At 37.9% G+C, this 23,592-nt stretch overlaps 1 protein-coding gene across 2 annotated transcripts in view; it reads left to right on the top strand.

The window, feature by feature from the left end:
* Positions 1-23,592, top strand: part of LOC129718610 (cell division cycle and apoptosis regulator protein 1-like) — a 398,517-nt gene that overhangs the window by 262,578 nt on the left and 112,347 nt on the right. For both annotated transcript variants that reach the window (XM_055669541.1, XM_055669542.1), the window contains exons 7-9: positions 15,783-17,009; positions 17,070-17,305; positions 17,365-17,477. In XM_055669541.1, coding sequence (XP_055525516.1) covers positions 15,783-17,009; positions 17,070-17,305; positions 17,365-17,477 — 1,576 coding nt within the window. The remainder of the gene's footprint in view (positions 1-15,782; positions 17,010-17,069; positions 17,306-17,364; positions 17,478-23,592) is intronic.

Raw genomic sequence — 23,592 nt, 5'->3', positions numbered from 1 at the left:
TGTGCTCTGGGAGGAATATATATTGAGGCAATACAAAGCTCTTTACCTTGTATTGTCATTTGACATGCGACAACTTCGATGCCTGGAATCGAGGGGAGGTTAATACGATAGAAAAAATAGCGCTTTTTAATCCCTAAAAGTACTCCTCCATATGGGGTGTCTCGATCAAGGCGAATAATATTAAAATCATGGAAGTTGAGATCAATATTTGAAGTAAGCCAAGTTTCACGAAGGGAAAATGCATCGCATTTGTTTTTATTTATCAAAACTTTAAACGAATCAATTTTTGGTAAAATACTTCTACAATTCCACTGTAAGACATAGATAGAATCCTTCAGACTAGCAGATAAATTAGGCATCGAAGGATACGATCGCTGCAAGGAGGGGCCATTGAGCAGTCAACTGCTTCAAAAATGTTCTAACTGTTGGGAGGAATGCTGTAAGAAAAACTTTTATTGGATCGGGTTTAAAAAATCCAGTCCACAATGTCAGAAAATTTCACCAGTCCAGCATTTGATTTTTCCACTGGATGTGCAAAAGGAACAACTGGGGTTTTAGATGTTCCAGGAAGTGCTGGGAACTCCTTCTGGGACTTGAAATTTGCAAGCCCAGGAGGAGTTTGCTTCGGTTTTTCCGCTGCACTTTTTGGTTTGTTTGTACCATTCATTTCACTTTGGGAAATCTTTGGACCTTTTCGGGGAAGTTTAGGAGAGGAAATATTTTTCCTTTTTCTAAACTCCCCAGGATTGGCATAGGATGTTCCCGCTGGTGAATCGTCAGAATCGGTTTCATCAGAGGACAACAGATCGAAGGGGTTCGAAGTAACGGGAGAAGTGGTAACGGTCTTCTTCAGCATGTCAGCGTAGGAACGCATTGAACGCTCTTTGAGAGACCGTTTTATTTTATCCCTGCGCTGCATGTACACCGCACATGTCGAGAGCTCATGCAGATTTTCCCCGCAGTGAATACACTTTTCAGCGTTAACACTGCAAGAATCTTCCGCATAAGACTCCCTACACTTGCCACAACGTGCCTTATTGCAGCAGTAGGCGGCTGTATGGCCTAACTGCTTGCAATTCAGGCAGTTCATGACGCGGGGCACGTAGAGCCTCACAGGGAGACGAAGCCGGTGGATCAAGATGTGGCTTGGTAGTGCAGACCCGGCGAACGTTACTCGAAACGAGTCTGACGGAGTGTAAACTTTTTTGTCACCGACGAGCGATACCGACCGCAATTGCTTGCAGTCGAGCACCTTCGCATCGGGACATGTGCTGTTCTTGAAGCACCCTTTAGCACCTTTCAATATACACTCTACGGAAAGACTCGAATCGGTCACGACACCGTCGATCTCCACATCTCTAGCGGGTACATAGACACGGTATTCCCGTGTAAAGAGCTCGGAGCAAGCTATATCGTTGGCCTCTTTAAGGTCATTGACCACGACACGGAGCTTGCTCGGCCTGATTTTAGAAATTTCAGTCACAGTTTTATAGTGTGACGTCAGGTCTTTCGAAATCTGTAATATATTCAATGATTTCGATTTCGGCCCTGCTTTAGGCCTGAGGTAAACTGCCACTGGAAGCGTCGATCCGTCTGGATACAACCTGACACGTGAGGAACCTGAAGAATTAACAGTAGAAGGAGGGGCATGAGGAACAGGGTCGGGGGGATTCGAGGATGGAGGTGCGGGATCTACATCCATCGCGCTAAAACTAGCGCGCCGATGGGACAGACAAGAAGCACGTACCTTCCTTTCCTTCTCTCCTTCGTGTTGGATAAACGTCCACAGAGGTACACTGCACTCACCACCAAATCGTTCGACAGCAGGCAGCTACAAAGCGACACAGTTACACAAAGGCACTTGACCTTGAATGCGAAACAGCAATCTAAACAAAAGACACCGGGCCCGGTCAAAGAATGCCAGCACTTGTGCACACGTTTTGAATTTTATCGGAGCGAATTCGAAACACAACTGATGCTGATGCGTGTTCGGCTCAGAATCACTGATTTACGGGCTTGTTGAGGGTTAATTGATGAATTATTATTGAACATGTGGTTTCAGAGTTTGGCTGCCCTATACGTTCCCTTTTCATTTGATTATGATCGAACTTAAGCAACCGTTATGTATTACATTGTTAAAACAACGAAAGTCTTTTATCTCAAGTAGTACACGAGTCATTTGAACATAACTAGTGTCATACGAACGAGTCATCTCTCAAACTTACAAATAACAAACTTCATAACAATTTACAAATTGAACCACATATAAAAAGTTATGGAAAGAAAAGAAATTCAAAGACTATTTAAAACTATACCTGCTTCGATCAATATATGTGGCCTCGGCATAATTTAAATATGGTATCGTATTATTTAAACGTTCCTGGTATTGCTGGTGATTAAATTTTTCGAAATAAGGAGTCATTTTCTTCATTTCGTATTTCTTAACCACTAACATTACGTCAAATTTCATATTTAATATTTCAATTACAACATCAATATTTAAGAACCCAAAGAGTGAATATTCCTTCATTGGATTGAAGCGTTCATGTAAATCTACTTCAACAAATAATAAGTTTGAATGAGAAAGGCTGGGTCTGACCGCTAGGTGGATTAATTATTGCCTTTCTCCTAGAAAGGTATAGCAATCACTGGCAAAACCGAAGATATAAAAGTGCTCCAAAGGGCCGAATGGCATATATCACTCGACTCAGCTCGACGAGCTGAGCATTTTCTGTATGTGTGTGTATGTGCAACTTTTTATTCTTTCACTTTTCTCAGGGATGGCTGGACCGATTTTCATGAAATTAATTGCAAATGAAAGGTCTTGTTGTCCCATAAGACCTTGTTAAATTTTATTGTAATCGGATTTTTGGTTTAGAGGTTATGTATCAATATGTAAAAATCACGAAACATCATCATCTCGGAAACTATACAACCGTTTTGAACAAAATTAATTTCAAATGAACGGGCTAGCTGAAATACTTTCAACTTTTGAATTTTAAAAAAGATTAGACTTGCGGTTCAAAAGTTATGAAAAGAAACGTGTTCTCGAGACTATTTAATCTCACTCACGTTTCTCAGATATGGCTGAACCGATTTTCATAAAATCAATGTCAAATGGAAGGTCTGGTTGCCCCATAAGACCCTATTGATTTGTTTTGCAATCGAACTATTACTTTGCCTGTTATGTTTAAAAATGTGAGCTATGGAAAGGAACATATTTCAAAGACTACTTGAACTCACTCACTTTTCTCAGAGATGGCTGACCCGATTTTCACAAAACTAGTGTAAAATAAAAAGTCTAGCTGCCTCATACCACCCTATTGAATTTTACTGTCATCGGACTGTAACTTCGTCTGTAATGTATCGAAATGTGAAAATCACGAAACTTCATTATCTCAGAAACCACACAAACGATTTAAACAATATTGATATCAGATGAATAAGCTAGTTAAAGGTTAACTGATGAATTATGATTGAAAACGTGGTTTCGAAGTTTGGCAGCCCTATACGTTCCAATTTCATTTGATTAAAATAAGACTTAAGCAACCGTTAAGTATTAAATTGTAAAAACATCGAAAGTCTATTATCTCAAAGATTACACGACTGATTTGAACATAACTAGTGTCTGACGAACGAGTTATTTCTCGAACTCACAAATAACAAACTTCATAACAATTTGATACGTGGCTCAGAAGTTATGGAAAGAAAATAAACTATACCTGCTTTGATCAAAATATGTGGCCTCAACATAATTTGAATATGGTATTGTACTACTTGAACGTTCCCTGTATTGCTCGTGATTAAATTGTTAGAAATTAAGAGTCATTTCTTTTATTTCGCTATTTCTTAAGCACTAACATTAGGTCAAATTTCAAATTTTATACTTCAATTACAACCTCAATACACTAAGGTCGCCTTTTACGCGTTTTTTTACGCGGCATTTTTACGCGGATTCCGGAATTTGCGCGTTTTTCTTACACGGATTCCGGAATTTTCGCGTTTTTTTTACGCGGATCCCGGAATTTACGCGGTTTTTTACGCGGATTCCGGAATTTACGCGGTATTTTTTTTGCGCGGATTTCGGTTCCGCTTCACTCAGATTGCAAAATAAATGCAGGTTTTTTTACGCGGATTCCGGAATTTACGCGGTTTTTTTAACGCGGATTCTGGAATTTACGCGTTTTTTACGCGGTTTGTATCCCCCGCGTAAAAAGCGACTTTAGTGTATTTCAGAACCCAAAGAGTGAATATTCCTTTATTGGATTGGAGGGTTCATGTAACTCTATTCTTACAAATCATTAGTTTGAATAAGAAAGGCTGGGTCTGACTGCTAGGTGGATTAATTTAGGTTTTTAATTTCATAATGATATTCAATCAACTATATTTTTTTCCTTTCTCCTAGAAAGGTATAGCAATCACTTGCAAAACCGAAAGTATAAAAGTGCTCCAAAGGGCCGAATGGCATATATCACTCGACTCAGCTCGACGAGGCTGAGCGTTTTCTGTATGTGTGTGTGTATGTGCAGATTTTTATTCTCACTCACTTTTCTCAGAGATGGCTGGACCGATTTTCATGAAATTTATTGCAAATGAAAGGTCTTGTTGTCCCATAAGACCCTATTCAATTTTATTGTAATCGGATTTTTAGTTTAGAGGTTATGTATCAAAATGTAAAAATCATGAAACATCATTTTCTCTAAAACAACACAACCGTTTTGAACAAAATTAATTTCAAATGAACGGGCTACCTGAAATACCCTTAACTTTTCAATTTTATTAAGATTGCACTTGTGGTTCAAAAGTTATGAAAAGAAACGTGTTCTGAAGACTGTTTAATCTCACTTATGCTTCTCAGAGATGGCTGAACCGATTTTCATAAAATCAAAGTCAAATGGAAGGTCTAGTTGCCCCATAAAACTCTATTGATTTGTTTTGCAATCGGATTATTACTTTGCCTGTTATGTTTAAAAATGTGTGATCCAGCTATGAAAAGGAACATATTCCGAAGACTACTTGGACTCACTCACTTTTCTCAGAGATGGCTGACCCAATTTCCACAAAATTAGTGTCAATTAATAAGTCTAGCTGCCTCATAACACGCTATTGAATTTTACTGTAATCGAACTGTAACTTTGTGTGTAATGTACCGAAATGTGAAAATTACGAAACTTCATTATCTCAGAAACTACACAACTGATTTGATCAATATTATTATCAGATGATCGGGCTAGTTAAGGGTTAACTGATGAATTATGATTGAACACGTGGTTTCAAAGTTTGGCAGCCCTATACGTTCCCATTTCATTTGATTATAATCGAACATAAGCAACCGTTATGTATTAAATTGTTAATAAAACAACGAAAGTCTATTATCTCATAGATTACATGACTTATTTGAACATAACTAGTGTCATACGAACGAGTCATCTATCAAACTTACAAATAACAAACTTCATACCAATTTGATATGTGGTTCAAAAGTTATGGAAAGAAAAGAAATTCAAAGACTATTTAAAACTATAGCTGCTTTTATCGATATATGTGGCCTCAACAAAATTTACATTCCAAATTCATTGATTATTTCCGATGTGTTTAAAGTCTGCAAATGCACGACGAATCGGCCATAGGATATGATCGAAGTCAAATAACAAATCGATTGAAATGATTGGTTATATCGGAATTACAACATCCTCGACTTTTGGCTTCTGTACATCGCCTTAATTCTGAATACATTCATATTGGGTGGTATTCGGTCATTTTCAGCAGATTTTCTCTTATCAATCTGACACCGGAAATACATATTTTAAGAGGTATTTATTATTTTGGTTGTTTTCCAAAAACTAAAAGTGGTCGTCTTTAAATTCAAAATGGTGTCCAGGGTCAATGTTTGGTCATTTTTCTTGATTGGTTCTTGAGCTGTGCGAAATATGTGTTTCATTTGTGTGGGACCTCTCCCCTATAGTTTCAAACCATTATGCACATATTTGTCACCTCTAAAAACATTCACCTGCCAAATTTGGTTCCATTTAGGTGGTTAGTTCTCGAGATGTGCAGAAATTTGTGTTTCATTTGTATGGGTCCCTCCCTTACAGAAAAGGGAGGGGTCTCAAACTATCATGAGATTCGCACCACGGCACCAGAAACCCCTACATACAAATTTTCACGTCCATCGGTTCGGTAGTTTTCGAGCCTATATGGATCAGACAGATAGACAGACCGGACTGCATTTTTATATGTATAGATCACAACATCAATATTTTAGAACCTAAAAAGTCAATATACATTTATTGGATTGAAGCATTCATGTAAATCTATTTTTACAAATAATATGTTTGAATGAGAAAGGCTGGGTCTGACCGCTAGGTGGATTAATTTAGGTTTTGCATAAGATCTTTTACAAATTCTAAGCAAAACATTTTCAAACGAGTTGCAGATAGTTGTAAGCTGAGAGCTGAGACTTAAATTAGAAAAAAAAGAATGACAGTTATTCAGAATGTAACAAGAACAAATGATTAAATATGTATCATGCGTGGTCATCGCAAAGCCTGTCACTTATTCAGCTAGAGATAATGAAGAAGACCTTTCGAACGGAGTAATTGTATATGGCAAATTTTACCATAGCGTCATATTATTCAACTTTGGATGTCACAAGATATCACTCTGTGTGGGTTATGGACGGAGCACGCATTTATTTTCATTGAGCAATTGTTGTATATTTGTGCAGTTTGAAAATACATGTTGTGTTTCCGCCTGTTTATGATCCACTCTAAAACCCGGTTGAAAAGCTATTTGGGTATATCAAGAAGTATCTAAAACGCTCCTATTTCGGAAACAGTTCATGATGATTATTCTTAATTTTAAGTTACATCATTGTTATTTTTTTATTTATATGTTATCTCAAATATTCTTTGTAAGCATAAATATGTGGTGTTTTTGTAGATTGTTTAACAATTCCTCGAAAACTATTCCTCAGAATATAAAACGCCGAATCTTTTTCCCCAGAAAACAAAATCCCAGAATGTACCAATCACCAGAAAACTGCTACCCAGAAAGTACTAAACCCCAGAAAGTTATTATCCGGAATGAACCAATGCCCAGAAAACTATTTCCCAGAAAATACCGTTTTCCAGAAAACTGTTATCCGAAGATTTCTTTTTTGCATTTTTATTTTTTTAACATGGAAAATCTGTTAGAACTGAGTTTTTGTATACCTAAAATGTATAACGATTCTATCATTTGAATCAACTTATTGTCAACTAATACATTTGTTCTTTCATGGAGTAAATAAGTAAGTGCTTAACACCAGGCCATAGGCATAAAATCAGAGAACTTTCAGTAATCGTTCTTGGCTGAATGAACATCACAAGTCGACCACAAAAACACAGTAGCGAATTGATTTCTTAGGCTCCTTGACCAAAAATCTAAAATACCCCTTTTTATCTTAATTCGGTTAATCTAGTTCACATGGAGGTGCAGTCCCCCTGCAGAAATTACCTCTGTAGAGGTTCGTTCGTTTTTCTGGGTAGATGCAACATCCACTAGTATATATTAAACGAGCGTAAGGGAACCCGGTTACAATTCCGGAGCCTGTTGAGTATACGTTTGCATTGGCGTGCACACCGGAAACGGTAGCACCTTTGTAACCATGGCAACATGAATCCTTTCCTTCGAGAAGCCAACAAGAGATATCAGAATAGTTTTCTTTTCTGTTTAACAGTCATACTAGCCATGAAAGTCTTTCATAGAGAGATATGGTTGGACAGGCTAGTAGAGCATGGTATTAAATTGCTGTGTCGATATTCTCTTCTTGGATCGAAGACTGGGGCACGCAAACTCTCAACAGCTTGTACCGAATCCGCAGGTCTCCAAGGTTTAGAGTCTCTAGTCGATAGATTAAAGTAGGTAAGGGAAGTCGGCCAATTAGATCCGTAACTTCGAGATAAGGATTGGCTTTGAAGACTGGGATGACTCGGGCTACGAGGCTGCCGGGTCAAGCGGGTCTGCGGTCGTGCTCCCGCTTCGCGCGGGTGTCGCGCCGTAGGCCTGCCGACGCTTCTGTCTCAACGCACTCCGGGGCGTCCGGCCGTATGGTGGTGTGGGCCGACCGCTCGTCCGCCTCGCGCGGGCGTGCGGTGCGCTCGCTTGCCCGCCGCGCCCGGGTTCATACGCTTCCCGGCTTAGGCTGCAGTCATCGATGAACAGTCAATTCAGAACTGGCACGGCTGAGGGAATCCGACTATCGAATTAAAACAAAGTGGCAAAATACGATCGTTAATAGTGTTGTTTTGCAAAAACCTAAAGCTTGATATGTTGAAGCAAGGTTTCGCTACCGTTTTGCCCTTTTCCTAGGAAGGTATAGCAATCACTGCCAAAACTAAAGGTATAAAAATGCTCAAAAGGGCCGAATGTCGTATATCACTCGACTCAGTTCGACGAGCTGAGCATTTTCTGTATGTGTGTGTGTCTGTGTGTGTGTATGTGTGTTTGTAACGCTCTCCCAATCTCACTCGATTTTCTCAGAGATGGCTGGACCGATTTAAATGAAATTAATTGCAAATGAAAGGTCTATTTGCCTCATAAGTCCCTATTGAATTTTATTTTATTCGGATCACTAGTTTAAAGGTTATGTATCAAAATGTAAAAATTACGAAACATCAATATCTCAGAAACTACGCAACCGATTTGAACAAAATCAATTTCAAATGAACGGGCTACCTAAAAAACTCTTAACTTGCAAATTTTATAAAGATTGAACATGTGGTTCAAAAGTTATGGAAAAAAACGTGTTCTCTGGACCGATTTTCATAAAATCGGTGTCAAATGGAAGGTCTTGTTGCCCCATAAAACCCCATTGATTTTGTTTTTGCAACCGGACTATTACTTTGCCTGTTAAGTTTAAAAATGTGAAATCCAGCTATGAAAAGAAAAATATTCACAAGAGTACTTAAACTCATTCATTTTTCTCAGAGATGGCTGAACCGATTTTCACTAAATTAGTGTCAAATGAGAGGTCCAGCTGCCTCATAACACCCTATTGAATTTAACTGTAATCGGACTGTAACTTCGTCTGTAATGTATCAAAATGTGAAAATCACGAAACTTCACTATCTCAAAAACTACACAACCGATTTGAACAATATTGATATCAGTTGAACGGACTAGTTCAAAGTTAACTGATGAATTATAATTAAACAAGTGGTTGCATAATTCGGTTGCTCTATACGTTCCCATTTCATTCGATTATAATCGAACTAAGCAACCGTTATGTATTAAATTGTTAAAACAACGAAAGTCTATTATCCAAAGATTACACGACTTTTTTAACATAACTAGCGTCATACGAACGAGTTATCTGTTAAACTTACAAATAACTAGCTTCATAACAACTTGATATGTGGTTCAAAAGTTATGGAACGAAAAGAAATTCAAAGACTGTTTAAAACTATACCTGCTTTGATCAATATTATGGCCTCAACATCATTTAAATGTGGTATCGTACTATTTGAACGTTCCCGGTATCGCTCGTGATAAAATTGTTCGAAATTAAGAGTCATTTCTTTAATTTCGCTATTTCTTGAGCACTAACATTACGTAAAATTTTATATTCAATACTCCAATTACAACATCAATATTTTAGAACCCAAAGAGTGAATATACCTTTATTGGATTTAAGCATTCATGTAAATCTATTATTTTCAAATAACAAGTTTGAATGAGAAAGGCTGAGTCTGACCGCTAGGTGGATTAATTTAGGTTTTAATTTAGCCCGTGTCTCTGGAAGGGTACTTACCCCACCGTTCCCCTCGATAAATCCGAAACAAATCCCCTACTGTCCCAAAAACTATGATTAATTTGTGATCCTTTGAAAAAGGTTCGATAAAATTCGGTTTAGATCTTGCGGAATGGCAGGTAAAATAATTTTCATATTTTCGGCTCTGGTACGCAAGTGTTAATTAAAAATGTCAAATAATGTAGAATGTTAACAATATAATAACTGAATACTAATGTTTTCTTTCTGGTTACGGTGATGCTGGAGAATAGTTTTCTGGGCATTGGTGCATTCTGGGAAACGGTTTTCTGGTAACTAGTACTTTCAGGGGTTTAGAATCCTGGTAACTAGTATATGCTGGGATTTGATATTCTGGAGAATGTTCATTCTGGGAAAATCCCTTGACACTTTATTTTCTGGGGAAAGGTTTTCTAGGAAAAGTAGGACAACCGACTGCCGTTACAATTGGCGCACCGAAATTTCTTATTCCCTTTTACAGGACATGTGTCCTTTTTGTGAAAGTTTCCACAATAGAGGCATTTTTGGTCCATGTTACAGAAGTTAGATCCATGGCCATATCGTTGGCAAATACGGCATTGGGTGATATGCTTTTCACCTCCGCCAAACTTCTTATAAATTTCCCACTTTACACGCACATTATATAAAGCATGTGCTTTTTCAAAAAAATTTAAGTTGTTAACCTCACTGCGATTAAAATGATTTAAATAATTAACAAGGGAAATTCCAGCTCTCTGACTGTTTTCGCCTCGTGTTTTTTGTTTCATTAGAATTACTTGGGTAGGGGCTATGCCAAGTAATTCTGTCAAAGTAAGTTTGATCTCATAAACGGTTTGATCGTTGGTGAGACCTTCCAATACGACCTTGAACGGCTTGGCGCCTCTAGTGTCATATTTAAAAACCTAAATTAATCCACCTAGCGGTCAGACCTAGCCTTTCTCATTCAAACTTATTTTTCGTAAAAATAGATTTACATGAACGCTTCAATCCAATAAATGTGTATTCACTTTTTTGGTTCTAAAATAATGATGTTGTAATAGAAGTATAAAATATGAAATTTGACGTAATGTAAATGCTCAAGAAATAGCGAAATAAAAGAAATTACTCTTTATTTCGAACAATTCAATCACGAGCGATACCGGGAACATTCAAATGGTACGATACCACATTCAAATTAAATTGTGGCCACATATATTGATCAAAGCAGGTATAGTTTTAAATAGCCTTTGAATTTCTTTTCTTTCCATAACTTTTGAACCACATATCAAATTGTTATAAAGTTTTTTTTTTTTTTTTTTTTTTTTAATGGGGGGGATTTGTTATTAGCTTAAGTATTTATGATAAATATTAGTAAATAATGAATATGTGTGTCCAATCACAAATGGTGACTTCTCAACACTGTTAGGAATTTGTAATTTTCATTATTAGGATTTGTTTGCTTTCGCAATTAGGACTTATCGTTCGTAGGGATTTAAACCTACTTGTCAGAAAAGGGGAAGTAAACTTACAACTAACTTAATTCCTAACTTATTGGCTATAAAGAGAGCTTATCGTAGCAATTGAGGATTGCAACGATTTTTGTCGAAAATTGTTAATAATTTTATTTGACATAGCTTCTCATGGTTCAACACCAGTAAGTCTATGTAATTCGAGTGTACCAAACCAAGGAGGACGCTTCAAAATCATTTTCAGAATTTTATTCTGAATCCTTTGGAGCGTTTTCTTCCTTGTTGAACAGCAACTTGACCAGATCGGTACAGCATAAAGCATTGCTGGTCTAAAAATTTGTTTGTAAATCAAAAGTTTGTTCTTTAAACAAAGTTTAGAATTCCTGTTAATGAGAGGATATAAACATCTCGTATATTTGATGCACTTGGCTTGTATACTCTCAATGTGCTCTTTGAAAATAAGTTTTTTATCGTAAATTAGTCCCAAGTACTTAACCTTGTCAGACCAACTTAAAATAACCCCATTCATCTTGACAACGTGATTATTGTTTGGCTTGAGGAAAGAAGCCCTAGGCTTATGCGGAAAAATTATCATTTGAGTTTTAGAAGCATTGGGAGAGATTTTACACTTTTGCAAGTAGGAAGAAAAAATATCTAAACTTTTCTGCAATCGACTGCATATGACACGAAGACTTTTTCCTTTTACGGAAATGCTTGTGTCATCGCAGAACAATGACTTTGTGCATCCTGGAGGCAAATCAGGAAGATCTGAAGTGAATATGTTGTACAGGACTGGACACAAGACTGAACCTTGAGGTACACCTGCTCTGACAGGAAATCTATCTGATTTGGAAATCTGATAGACAACCTGCAGAGTTCGATCAGTAAGATAATTTTTTAAAATTTTGATTAGGAAAATTGGAAAATTAAAAGTTTGCAATTTCGCAATCAAACCTTTATGCCAAACACTGTCGAATGCTTTTTCTATGTCTAAAAGAGCAGCTCCAGTGGAATAACCTTCAGAGATCATATTAGTAACTCGGAGCAATTGATGAGTTGTGGAATGCCCATGGCGAAATCCAAACTATTCATTTGCAAAAATTGAATTTTCGTTGATGTGTGACATCATTCTGTTAAGAATAATTCTCTCAAACAGTTTACTTATTGAAGAAAGCAAACTGATTGGTCGATAACTTGAAACTTCTGCTGGGTTCTTATCCGGTTTTGAAATTGGAGTAATTTTTGCATTTTTCCATAATTTGGGAAAATATGCAATTTTGAAGCAGCAATTGAAAATTTTTACTAAAAATTCCATTGTGCTCTCAGGGAGATGTTTGATTAGTATATTAAAGATTCCATCGTCACCAGGTGCTTTCATATTTTTGAAATTTTTAATAATTGATTTAATCTCATTCAAGTTAGTTTCAATTATTTCTGCAGGTAAAAAATTCTGGAAAGAAATTAAATCAAATTGACGTGTGACTTCATTTTCAATTGGACTCACAAAATTCAAATTTGAGTTATGAACACTCTCAAACTGCTGAGCAAGTCTTTGAGCCTTTTGTTCATTGGATACAAGAAATCGTCCACCATCTTTTAAAACTGGAATAGGCTTTGAAGGTTTCTTAAGAATCTTCGACAGCTTCCAAAAAGGTTTTGAATATGGTTTCAATTTTTCAACTTTAGTCTCAAAATTCTGATGTCTCAGAAGAGTAAATCTATGTTAAATCTCTTTCTGTAAATCTTTATAAATAGTTTTAAAAACAGGGTCACGAGAACGTTGATATTGACGTCTGCGGACATTTTTCAAACGAATTAGAAGTTGAAAATTTTCGTCAATTATTGGTGAATCAAATTTCACTGGAACCTTTGAAACAAACAATTGCACATTTTAATGCTTCCAAAGCGGAATCAATATTCACTTCGTTTTGCAAATCAAGCTCATTATTGAAATTTCTCTCAATATGAGTTTTGTATCTTTCCCAATTAGCCTTGTTATAATTAAAAACAGAGCTCATAGGGTTTAAAACTGATTCATGTGATAAAGAAAAAGTTATTGGAAGATGGTCAGAATCAAAGTCAGCATGTGTGATCAAATCACTACATACATGACTTTGATCTGTAAGCACCAAATCAATTGTTGAAGGGTTTCTTACAGAAGAAAAGCATGTAGGACTATTCGGAGACAAAATAGAATAGTATCCTGAAGAACAATCATTGAATAAAATTTTGCCATTGGAATTACTTTGAGAATTATTCCATGAACGATGTTTAGCGTTAAAATCGCCGATTATGAAAAATTTCGAACGATTTCTGGTGAGTTTTTGTAAATCACCTTTAAAATTATTTTTGAGCTCGCGTGTGCATTGGAATGGTAAATATGCTGCGGCAATAAATAAAATCCTAAGTTCAGTTTGAACTTCAATTCCCAAAGTTTCAATAACTTTCGTCTCAAGATGGGGAAGAGCACGATGTTTGATTCGGCGATGAATAACAATTGCAACTCCACCGCCGGGACCCTGAATCCTATCATATCTATAAACCACGTAATTGGGATCATATTTTAATTTTATGTTAGGTTTCAAAAATGTTTCAGTAATAATTGCAATATGCACATTATTTACTGTTAAAAAATTAAAGAGCTCATTCTCATTGGCCTTCAATGAGCGAGCATTCCAATTTAATATTTTAATTGTTTTATTTAAAATCATTGCTAAATTTTAAATTAGAAACAATTTTAATAGTAAAATTTGTGCCTATTTGAATGGATTCAAACATTGATTTTGCCTGCAACATGGCGTTCATAAGATCGAACATTGCCTGTTGCAAAAAAGAAAGTTTACCTGCCGTAATAGGCTTCAGGCAGTTGACATTAGAAAAAATATATTCGGCAGCAATATTAGCTGGAGTAATAGGTGTACAATTATTTTCTGGCGTGTTTTGCTTACCCATATTAACGGTCATTTTCGAACTACCAACACTAGGCGGTATAATGTTCGAACTACCTGTAACCTGTGCATAAGTTAAACGGGTATGCAAAGAAGTATGTAAATTATGCGTCACTGGTACGCTTGGAGAATTTTGTTTTGAAGTTGGTTTTAATTGAGAAATTGAATTTTGTTTACCTTGCCTTGCCTTAACAATTGCTAAACGGACTGGGCATTGATAAAAATTTGACATATGGTTGCCGTTACAATTCGCACAGCGAAAATTTTTACTCTCTTTCACAGGACATGTGTCCTTTTTGTGAGAAGAGTCTCCACAATTAAGACATTTTTGGTCCATGTTACAGAATTTGGAACCATGGCCATAACGTTGGCAAGTACGGCATTGGGTGATATGCTTTTCACCTCCGCCATACTTCCTATAAATTTCCCACTTTACACGCACATTATACAAAGCATGTGCTTTTTCAAAAAATTTTAAGTTGTTAACCTCATTGCGGTTAAAATGAATTAAATAATTAACAAGGGAAATTCCAGTTCTCTGACTGTTTTCGCCTCGTGATTTTTGTTTCATTAGAATTACTTGGGTAGGGGCTATGCCAAGTAATTCTGTTAAAGTAAGTTTGATCTCATCAACGGTTTGATCGTTGGTGAGACCTTTCCATACGACCTTGAACGGCTTGACGTTCTTGGTGTCGTATGTAAAAAATTTGTACATCTTGTCAGTTAAATACTGAACAAGACGATCACGACCCTTTACTGAGTCGGCTAATAAGCGGCATTCACCTCTACGGCCAATTTGATAGGTAACTTTAACGTCAGAAACAAACGTTGAAAGTTCCTTTTTGAATATATTAAATTCAGAAGAAATAGTTACCACAATAGGTGGAACTTTCTCCTTTTTTAAAGATTTTATATTTTGTATAGTTTCATTATTAATAACTTCCATTTCACCAGCTTCTTGCTCAGGCAAAATATCAAAAGGATTGTCACTACAGACACTCGAAGTGTCAGAAAGAGATGCCTCTCTTTTCCTCCCCGCAGCGATGCGAGGTTTCTTCTTCCGTCCAGCCATTTCAGGTGATACGAAAAAAGTTAAAACAAATGTTAAATTCAAAAGTAGGTAGTCTTGAGAAAGACTGATGGGAAATAACTTTCAGGTAGTCTTTAAAAGACACACTGACAAAACACAAACTTTGAAGCTATAGGCAGTCAAAGACCAGTCCACAAGCAACCGAAAACACGTCCGATCTGTACTGCCGCTCCAAGCATAACTATCCCAGCGTCCATAAGGTTTGCACAGAATACGCTTGGAGCGGCAGTGTAGGACAGTTCAAAACGCACTGGCACCTTAAGGAACAACAATGCCGTCAGTACGAATTTTTGAGAAATCAAATTTGCGATGTTTTTCGACGCCGTTTTGTTTAAAGGCCAAACATAAAATTCTAAGAGTTTGAACACTTTTTCTTGGCCAATATCTGACAAAACATAAAAATTTCGTTTCAGCTATAAGACAGAATCATCGCCATAAAACTACGTTTTTTTTTTAATTGGAATCCACGCCTTGTTCGATTAAAAATTTGACACGTTTATTTTTAGGTGTAAAAACTAGTCTAATAGCTAGACTGATCAAAGCACTGCGAGGAGAAAACAGAAATGAGTCTGTCGGAGAAAGCAATAACTCCTTAAATGAGGTACACCAGATTGATTCTGATGTAGAGGAGGATGAGAATATGATAATAACACAAACAGAACAGAAAAATGATGAAGAGGATTATGAAACAATGGATATCGTTGACATGTCAGAAGTTACAGTAATTGATGAATATGACTCAACGAAATCCGAAGAGAAATCTAATGATGGAGTAAAAAATCTTAAATCATTTAAGCTCAGCGAAAAGGAACGGCAATTATTGGAAAAGAGGTATTCTCTCCCGAATCAGCCCCACATTATTGTGCATCCATCTCGTATAGCTAAATCTGGTAAATTCGATTGTGCCGTCATGTCTTTATCAGTGCTGTTGGATTATCGCCCAGAAGATTCAAAGGAACATTCGTTTGAGGTGTCTATATTCGCTGAATTATTCAATGAAATGTTGACTCGTGATTTTGGGTTCAATATCTACAAAGCATTACATGTAATTCCGTTGAAGAAAAATGATGATTCTAAAAAGGAACATATTTGTGATGAGAAAAACAGCTCAGAAGATATTATAAATGGCAACGAAGAAAAAAATAATGAAAAGAGCACTGATGGAGAGTTGAGACTTAAGAATGATAACGAAAAGGAGCGAAGCTTGGAGCAGGAGCGTGATTTGCGAAAGCGATCTCGTTTCGATAGTACAAATGACGAGGATTGTCGTCGTAAAGAAAGAGCTAAGGATAGGGTTAGCTACTATACTGCTGATCGGGAGTTGCTACTTTCGTTTGTATACTTTGACATTAGCCACTGTGGATATATTTTTGACAAAGATATTGAAGATCTTTTATATACACTTGGTTTAAATCTTTCGCGCTCCCAGGTTCGAAGAATAGCTGCGAAAGCCTTAACTAGAGATATGCTGTATTACCGAAAGCTAACTGATAAAGCTAAAGAACTCGTTGTTGATGAGCAGGATGGTGAATCATTCGTGAATGATGTTAATGAAAAACAAGGTGACGATATGTGTGTTCCAAAACAAACTGAAATTTCGGAAGCAGTCCTCCAAGAACTGGCGATTGGTAATAACAATTTTCTAGAACAAATGAAAGAAAACCTTACTGAACTGTTAAAGGCCAATGACAATCCTCTTCAGAATGATGGCGAAATACCTCAAACTAGTGATGGTAGGCGCTAATAAAACATATATTATATAAATTTTTTATGCGTTTTTTGTATATTTTCAGGTCTAGTAATGCACAACGGTTCTGTTTTCGATATTCCGAAAATATTAGAACAAATAAGGCATTCGGAAAAAACGCGCGAGGATACCGAAGTTCTGCTCGTTGATCTTCGTCGTGAAAATACTGATTTGCAGAAAAGCCACAACAGAGCTAATGACAAGATTAAAGAGCAATCGGCAGACATCAAAAGTTATACCAGAAAACTTATTGATGCAGAGCAAAATTTGAGGGAAATCACGGTGAGCAGAAAGTGAATAGTGGTATTAGGGCAGAAACATACTTGAACTTTTTTTTTTAGAAAAAATCTCACGAATACTTTTCCACCTTGTCAAGCGTCTATGATCGCGTAAGTGCAGTGATACATCGTACAGAAGCTAAGCGTTCATCGTCAATAACGTTAAAGCACGGAAGGTAAGAGTCCCGATTTGCTACTGACACACAATCGTTTGAAGCCTTCATTGAAATAATACAATGCATTCATACAGGGCCGGATTTAGACGCTGGGAGGCCCGGGGCAAATTTTTCTGTGAGGCCCTCTTTTCTTAAAACGTTTATAGGTAGGGATACCATCTGGTCGAAGTTAGAAATCAGGACACCTTTTTTTTCGGTACAAATTTGAGCTAAACTGTTCTTCGAAGTTGAAATAATTATACCACGTTAAATGTGATTTGCACTTCAAAAACACCAAAATACTTCTTTACTTGTTCAACATACTTCTCAAACGATCCAATATTATTATGCAGCTTTGGCAGCAATTTATTGGCAGATATTCAGCACATGTAAACTGTTTCAAATTAAACTAACTGTTCAGGGGGGACTGACTGGAAAGTCGAAAAATAAAAAAAATGTGATTTTTTTATGTTTAGGGTAAAGTGAACTGTTCGGGTATTTTGGCTATTGACTAAGGTATGTTTAAAGATGTATTTTGTGTGACGTGGGTGCAAATATAGTGAATGTTAACGAAAATGTTCGAATGGACTGTATTATCACGAGTAGTATAAAAACACAACCGAGCGCGTTCAATACTCATCTACTTCTGATTCATTCATCCTCTCTCTCTCTGTCGCATTAATGATCTTACACTCTAAGTTGAATAACTCTAAAAACTCTAAATTAAATTAATGAAAACGCTCCAACATCTTCCCGGACATTGAAATGAGAACATTTCAATTAAACCCTTTCTTCTCCATCCATAGGTAACAAACATATATTCTTTACAGCTCGTTTAATCGTCGAATCTTTTGTACGCAAACTAACAACTCGAACGTGACCATCCCTGCCAGGATGTAGTTCAGTAATTCGCGCCAAATTCCACTGCAATGGTGGCAGATTGTCGTCTACAAGTAATACCAAAGAACCCACTTGAAATTTGTGAATCTTGAAGTCCTTCTGTCGCTGTTGCATTTCCTGAACATAATCATTTGACCAAGTTTTCCAAAATGACTGTTTGATGTTCTGCAGCATTTGCCATCGCGAAAGTCTACCAATGTTGAGATGTGCGTAAGATGGCTCAGCAATGGCTTGGAATTCCCGTCCAATAATAAAGTGCCCAGGTGTTAAAGCGGTAATGTCATTAGGATCATCTGAAGAAGGCGTAAATGGTCTCGAGTTGAGAATCGCCTCTATCTGCACTAAGACCGTGCTGAACTCTTCGTATGTTAAATTATGTGCAGCTAAAATTGGTCGTAGATGAAACTTTATCGACTTTACCCCAGCTTCCCATATCCCTCCAAAATGAGGGCTTCGGGGAGGGATAAAAGAGCATTCAATGTTTCGTAATACGCAAAACTCGTTTAATTTTCTCTTATGCACTTCTGTACCGAACAAATTTGCCAAATGATTTAACTCATTATTGGCACCGGTGAAATTGGTTGCATTGTCCGAAAGTATTTTTCGTGGCAAACCTCTTCTTCCTACAAATCTTTGCAGTGCTCCCAAAAACGCCTCCGTAGAAAGACTCGAAACGGCTTCAAGGTGAATAGCTCTTACGGCCATACACACAAATAAACACACATATCCCTTCGTCAACACCGGCTTTCTAATAGAGGCCAACGATTTTAAATTAAAAGGTCCAGCGAAATCAATTCCAACAACTTCAAAAACATGACTTGGCTGCACTCTATACTCCGGTAAATCACCCATCAGCTGCGTGGCTCGTTTTGGACATAATCTATAACATGGTGTACACTGGTGTATAATCTTCCGAATCGTAGCCTTCGCCCGTAACGGCCAAAATTGCTGTCGAATTACTGCAAGTAATGAACGTTGTCCAATGTGTAAATTACTTCTATGCAGGTAACGAATTAAAGCCAGCGTGACAGGATGTTTCTGTGGAAGCAACATTTGATGCTTGCTATCGTATCTAATAGCAGCATTTTTAATGCGTCCACCTACACGGAGAATCTTATCATTTTCGTCGAAAAAAGGATTTAGGCATTTCAGTGGATGTTCAAAATATTTCTCTTCCTTCAAAGCCCTTATTTCAGCAGCGAAGCATTCATTTTGAACCAGTCGTACAATAAGTAACATCGCTCGGTTCATTTCGTCAGCTGTAAGTAACCCCTTTGTAAGGACTTCTCTTCCGCTCCTGATATAATCGGTATAACGAACAACGTAGGCCATGCTGCGCTGCATAATCGATAATCTGCTGATTGTGTCAAACATTTTCATTCTCTTTGGCTGTCTCGAACATACAAGAACTGTTTTTCGAAGCTCTGGTAAATCTACATCGGAAACTAAGGGAGGCAACGATAGCTCACAATCAGCCTGATTCAAGATCGATGGACCGCTCCACCACATCTCAAGATTCGGTAACAATTGCGGTTGAACACCACGCGAAATCAAGTCTGCGGGATTCGATTTGGAAGGAATGTAACGCCAAATGTACTCATCAGTCAGAGATTGAATCAACTTCACGCGGTTAGCAACAAAAACCTGTAATGCTTCCGGAGATTTTTGTATCCAGCACAGGACGATTTGTGAATCACTCCAGAGAATAATGGAGGAAAACTTCACTTCCAGCGCTTCAACTATTTTTGCAACTAAGCGGGACAACATTAATGCTGCCTGCAACTCCGCTCTCGGTGTTGTAAATTCTTTTCCACTCTTCTGTTTTTTCGGTAAGATACGTGACTTACTACAAATTAGTTTCATTTTAGCTTGGCCGTCATTCATAATTGAACGTGCGTAGAGGCAAGCACCATATGCCAGATCAGACGCGTCTGCGAAACCGTGCAGCTCTAAATTCAAAGGTTTTCCACTCAGTACACAACGTGGTATCTTGATGCCTTCAACATGTTCCAGTTAATCACGAAACTCTAACCAGAAGCTCGCAAGTGCGTGTGGAAGCACTTCATCCCATTTTAAGTGAAGCATCCAAACTTCCCGCATCACTAGTTTCGCCGTCGTCAAAACTGGACCTAAAAAGCCGAGTGGATCAAAAAGCCGAGTGGATCAAAAATCCTCGAAATTTCGCTAAGCAAAATTCTTTTAGTTAACTGCGATGGCTGCGACACCTGCATCTTGGGCAAAGAAATCGTAAAGTTGTCGGTCGTTGGCTCCCAAGCGATTCCCAACGTCTTCATTAACATATTGATTTCTGGATCGTCGATTTTATTAATTGTTTCTCGTTTGTCCTCAGGTACCACTTGCAGTACAGCAGAAGAATTCGAGCACACCTCATGAACATCGAATCCACCACTATGCTGCATATCCCTAACCTGCTGCAATAGTTCGATTGCTTCTTCTTCCGAATCAGCCCCTGAAAGCATATCGTCGATGTAGAAAGAATTTTTTACTGCCTTTGCCGCCAGCGGATATAGTTGTTCCTCGTCATCAGCAAGCTGTCGTAATGCCATTGTTGCCAGAAACGGCGATGAAGCTAGTCCGTATGTGACCGTTCGCAGATTATAAATCTTCAATTGCTGGTCTCTAGATTCCTCCAGAAAATCCTTTGGAAACAAGTATCATTAGGATGGACCTCTACCTGTCGATACATTTTTGGTATATCAGCACTCAACGCATATCGAAACGAACGAAATTTCAGGAGGATAGATATTAAATCATTCTGTATGGTAGGACTAACAATTTGCGCTTGATTAATTGAAACACCACTCGATGATTCAGCTGAGCCGTCAAAAACTACCCGTAACTTTGTGGTAGTACTCGTTGGCTTTAGCACACAGTGGTGTGGGAGGTAAAATGAATCTGAAGGCATTTCGTCAACCGAAGGTGTAACTTCTGCCATATGATTCATCTGTTTGTACTCTCTCATAAAGGCAATGTACTGCGTCTTGAGAGATAAATCTCTGTCCAATCGTCGTTCCACAGCCAAAAACCTTCTCTTGGCCATCTCTCGAGAATCGCCTAACTGTTCTTTAGCCGAGTTGAAAGGCAGTCGAACAAGGAATCTGCCATGATCATCACGTCGATGTGTAACCAAAAAATGTGCAACACAAGCATCTTCCGAGGAATATTCATTTACCGGCCTCTCATCGTAAGAGTCGAAATGTCAAAATTTTTCAAGCAACTTACCCACATCGTTTTCTGTTAAAGTTCCACATAAAGCTTGCCCAACACCAACGTGATTGGTTGGAATAACGCCGCTAACAATCCAACCGAGCTGAGTTTTCTGCACTGCCGGCATATGATCTTCCAGATTCAACTGTCCACCTTTGATCAACTTGAAGAACAAACCAGATCCATCAGGATTTCGACCGGGCACATTAAATGATGGATCCGGTAACTCGATGTTATCAGGAATCTTCTGTCGCGTTGGATCGATGCATTGTACTGGAAGTTTTCCTGTTATTTTATTGACCACCAAAAATTCCAAGCATGGTGAAACATATTCATTTATTCTGGATTTGATTCGAGCGTGTACCTTGAACTGAATCGTCATTCGATTACCACCAATTCCGATAATGGTGTAATTGCTTCGCTTCTGTTTTAATCCAAGTTTCAACACAAGTGCCTCGGTGATGAAATGCTTATGTGAAGCTGAATCTAGCACAGCCCTGCATGTTGATGATTTAGTACCAGGGCCAATGATAGTCGCTACCGCCGTGGCCAGTAATGTATCCTGTTCATCTTCAACGTTCGAACATAAAACAGAACCGGTAGTGTTTGATGATGCTGATGACGTATTGGCTTCAGAATTAGCTTTGGGAGCTTCTTTTTTCGTTGTAGGATTTGTCTTAGTTTCAGTTTCAGTAGATTGTGCGTTTTCGGGATGTAGTATCGTGTGATGACGTTTAGCACATTTTTTACAGTTATGCTCTTATTTACATTTACCGGTTATATGGCCCTTCTCAAGGCAATTGAAGCAGGAACCACTCTTGCTGCGAAGGGATGCATATTTATCGCTAAGGTTTGCGCCTTTGAATAATTCACACCTCCACAACTCATGATCTTCTCTACAATGCGAACACTTCCCAGTGGCAGCCACAAGACTATGTATCTTAGGCTCAGCCTTCCCTATAGGACGAATTTGTTTCACAATTTCGGTTGGTTTACTGCATCGGCTAACCTTCTCATAAACACGGCACCGCTCTTTTAAGAAATCCATTGTAGAACTGTACTTCGCCAAATCTCCCTTAGTCTGACTAAGTTCCCAAGCCTTTCGCGTCTCGATGTCGAGTTTTTTCGATAAAATGTTTAGCAGCATTACCTCACCAAGTCCCTGAACAGGAAGCTCTAAGTTTTTCAGGGCGTCAACATGTTTACAACACGTATCAATAATTTTGCGCAATGCGTTCGCATTTTCTTTGATCATTGCTGGCATGTTAAAAATCGCGTCGATATGCTTGTCGACTATGACCTGTTTATCCTCATATCTCTCTTTCAGCGTTTCCCAGGCAGCATTATAATCGTTATTGTTTATGATGTCCTGGTCGATAATGCCAGCTGCAGCTCCCACCAATGCGTTCCGTAGATGGTACAGCTTGATGGCTGGTGTTTCGGTGTAATAGCGATCCATTACGTTCTCAAACATATTTTTGAAAGCAAACCAGTTTTCGTATTTACCGTCGAAAGTTGGTAACGGAGCCTTCAATGGTGGAATATACGGCTGAACATTAGCTGGTAACATAGCGGCTTTGTCGATTTCACTCTTCACCGCCGCTACTTCAATTTTTTCTGTTAACTGCACAACAACATCGCAATAAAGTTTTTCAAATTCAATGAATCTCATTTCTTCTGAAGCTCGGGTATCTGCAGTAACATTAAGACTATATATCTGATCCTGTAATGCGTTATATTCGATATATGCACTCTCCACCATTTTCAAATGTAATTGCAGTAAATGCCTGTTTTTCGGTTCGTCCATTTTTGCGAGCGCCACTAATACACGCTGGACTTTCCTTTCAACTGTTTCTTTTTTAATAACAAGCACTTTTAAGCCGTCTTCCATTTTTCTTCGATTGTCCTTTTCTTTTTGTTGGTTTAACTGGTCACTAACTGATAACGTTACCGATGCTCCAGCTCCGTTTTCACCGTTGTTTACCGATGCTCCAGCTCCGTTTTCACC

Source organism: Wyeomyia smithii, chromosome 1 (genome assembly GCF_029784165.1).
Source record: "Wyeomyia smithii strain HCP4-BCI-WySm-NY-G18 chromosome 1, ASM2978416v1, whole genome shotgun sequence".
In the NCBI taxonomy this organism is placed as follows: domain Eukaryota; kingdom Metazoa; phylum Arthropoda; class Insecta; order Diptera; family Culicidae; genus Wyeomyia; species Wyeomyia smithii.
This window is presented reverse-complemented; position numbering and strand designations above follow the sequence as displayed.